At 45.0% G+C, this 2,500-nt stretch overlaps 1 protein-coding gene across 2 annotated transcripts in view; it reads left to right on the top strand.

The window, feature by feature from the left end:
- Positions 1 to 2,307, top strand: part of LOC106881999 (low-density lipoprotein receptor-related protein 2) — a 146,098-nt gene extending 143,791 nt beyond the window's left edge. The window contains exon 81 of one of the 2 annotated variants that reach the window (XM_089356328.1): positions 2,110 to 2,307. In XM_089356328.1, coding sequence (XP_089212454.1) covers positions 2,110 to 2,260 — 151 coding nt within the window. In that variant the 3' untranslated portion in view covers positions 2,261 to 2,307. The remainder of the gene's footprint in view (positions 1 to 2,109) is intronic. The other variant, XM_089356329.1, reaches the window with a different exon arrangement.
- Positions 2,308 to 2,500: the final 193 nt, after the last annotated feature.

Below are 2,500 nucleotides of genomic sequence, written 5' to 3'. Positions count from 1 at the left end.
ACTGGCTCATGTGCGGGCAACACATGATATCTTTCGAGCGAGTTCGTTGCCAGTGCCCCTGGACTGGCTCATTTGTGGGTGACACATGAAATCGTTCAAGCGGAATCGTTGCCAGTGCCCCTGGACTGGCTCATGTGCGGGCGACACATGAATCTTTCGAGCGGGATCGTTTGCCAGTGCCCCCGGACTGGCTCATGTGCGGGCGACACATGAAATCTTTCAAGCGGGATCATTGCCAGTGCCCCTGGACTGGCTCATGTGCGGGCGACACATGATATATTTCGTGCGAGATCGTTGCCAGTGCCCATGGACTGGCTCTTGTGCGAGTGACACATGAGGTTTTTCGAGCGAGATCGTTGCCAGTGCCCCTGGACTGGCTCATGTGCGGGCGACACATGAATCTGTCGAGCGGGATCGTTTGCCAGTGCCCCTGGACTGGCTCATGTGCGGGCGACACATGATATCTTTCGAGCGAGATCGTTGCTGGTGCCCCTGGACTGACTCTTGTGCGGGTGACACATGAAATGTTTGAGCGGGTTCGTTGCCAGTGCCCCTGGACTGGCTCATGTGCGGGCGACGCCCCTGGGCCGGCTCTTGTGCGGGTGACACATGAGGTTTTTCGAGCAGGATCGTTGCCGGTGCCCCTGGACTGGCTCATGTGCGGTCAACACACGAAATCCTTCGAGCGAGATCGTTGCCAGTGCCCCTGGACTGGCTCTTGTGCGGGTGGCACATAAAAGACACCATTTCGAGCGTGGCCGTTTTCGTGCGGGTGACACGTAAAAGCACCCACTACACTCTCTGAGTGGTTGGCGTTAGGAAGGGCATCCAGCTGTAGAAACTCTGCCAAATTAGATTGGAGCCTGGTGTTGCCATCCGGTTTCACCAGTCCTCAGTCAAATCGTCCAACCCATGCTAGCATGGAAGGCGGACGTTAAACGATGATGATGATGATGATGACATGAATATATATTGTTTTATATAATCACCTCACATGCATAAACCATGCTACTAATAGTTTCATGTACATGGAAGCCCAAGTACATTCTTCAGGCGTGGACTATTCTACCAAACTAAGCAGTTTAAATAATGGACCGAATATAAAACGGCACAAAAAAAAACCCAAATAATCAAATGGATCATCTGGAAGATACCACTAAATCGAACGGCAATTATAAAGGGACACTAAATAAAGAGCAGAAACCTCAAAAGTAGAATGATGTAAGTAATGTGGATGGAAGTAATGTAAGAATATAATAAAAAGTAAAAAAAAAATTATGATATACAAGAAATGATAGAAAAAATTCAAAGGGGTATGTATGAATATGAAATATGCAAAAAGATACAAAATATATGAGAAACCTCTCTACAAATGGAGGTAGGAATACAGTCATGGTCAACTAGGATTGTGAAAAAGAAATCCTGAAACTAAACACTTCAAAATGTTTAGTTGGTGCAATCATAAGAAGCAATTCATATTGGAGGCATGGATTTCCCCACTTGCTCATGAGTGAACAGAAATCATACATAATTGACTCTTTTTGGACACAACTGGAACTGGTCAAAATGAGATAATACCATCGTGCACAGAAGGATGTTTTCTCACAACCCTGGCTGACCAAGATTGTATCCTTACCTCCATCAGTAAAGAAGTTATGTGCCTCTGGTCAGTAGGTCTGGTGTGTCACTGATATTGCTAAGAGCATAAGAGGCATGGAACCAATGGTGACTTTCTGACCAGCCATAAATAACGACTACATTAAATATTATTGCTCAAAAGGCTTTTTAGATTGTGTTTCTTATGGGCTTATGAACAACTGACCAGTTGTGTGTGTGTGTGTGTTTGTCCATATATGACAACCTTCTTTAAGTTTCCATCAAACAAATCCCCTCACAAGGCTTTGGTTGGCCTGGAACTTTAGCAGACGACACTTGACCAAGGTGCCGTGCAATGGGACTGAACCCCAAACTATGTTGTTGGCTGGAAAATAATCTGAACCACGCTTCATTAAAATTGGTTGCTTGCTCGTTTGTTTTCCATTTGCCACATTTTTACTACTTTATTTAACTGAATTTAATTTTACTTTATTTTATTTCCAAACTGTGTAGGATATTTTCCTTGAGTTTGTTCTCTAGGGGTCAAGATGGGCCCCATGATCCTTCAGGAGTCGTAGCTTACCGTGACAATGGAAACATCCAAATTGATTCACCGAATTATGAAAATGCAGCAGAAATGGAGATTGTGAGTATTGAACTTTAAGTTGCTTCTTTGTTTCCTCTGTTCATAACGAAGGTACGTGGCCTAATTGCAAAGGTGTTGCACCTGGCCACGATACCTGGCTTTGATTCCTAGACCAGCAAAACATATCATTTCACGTTGCTGCCACTCAGCAACAAGCAGGTGTCCCATCCAGGGGCAACACTGTCAGTGAAGGCGCATGGTTTAGTGGTTAGTGTATTCAGCTCATAATCATAAGGTCCTGAGTTCATCTCATGCTGT

The sequence above is a fragment of the Octopus bimaculoides genome, chromosome 8, assembly GCF_046866305.1.
Source record: "Octopus bimaculoides isolate indiv1 chromosome 8, ASM4686630v1, whole genome shotgun sequence".
NCBI classification, from domain to species: domain Eukaryota; kingdom Metazoa; phylum Mollusca; class Cephalopoda; order Octopoda; family Octopodidae; genus Octopus; species Octopus bimaculoides.
Note: the sequence above shows the minus strand (reverse complement) of the source record. Positions and strands in the feature narration are given on the sequence as shown.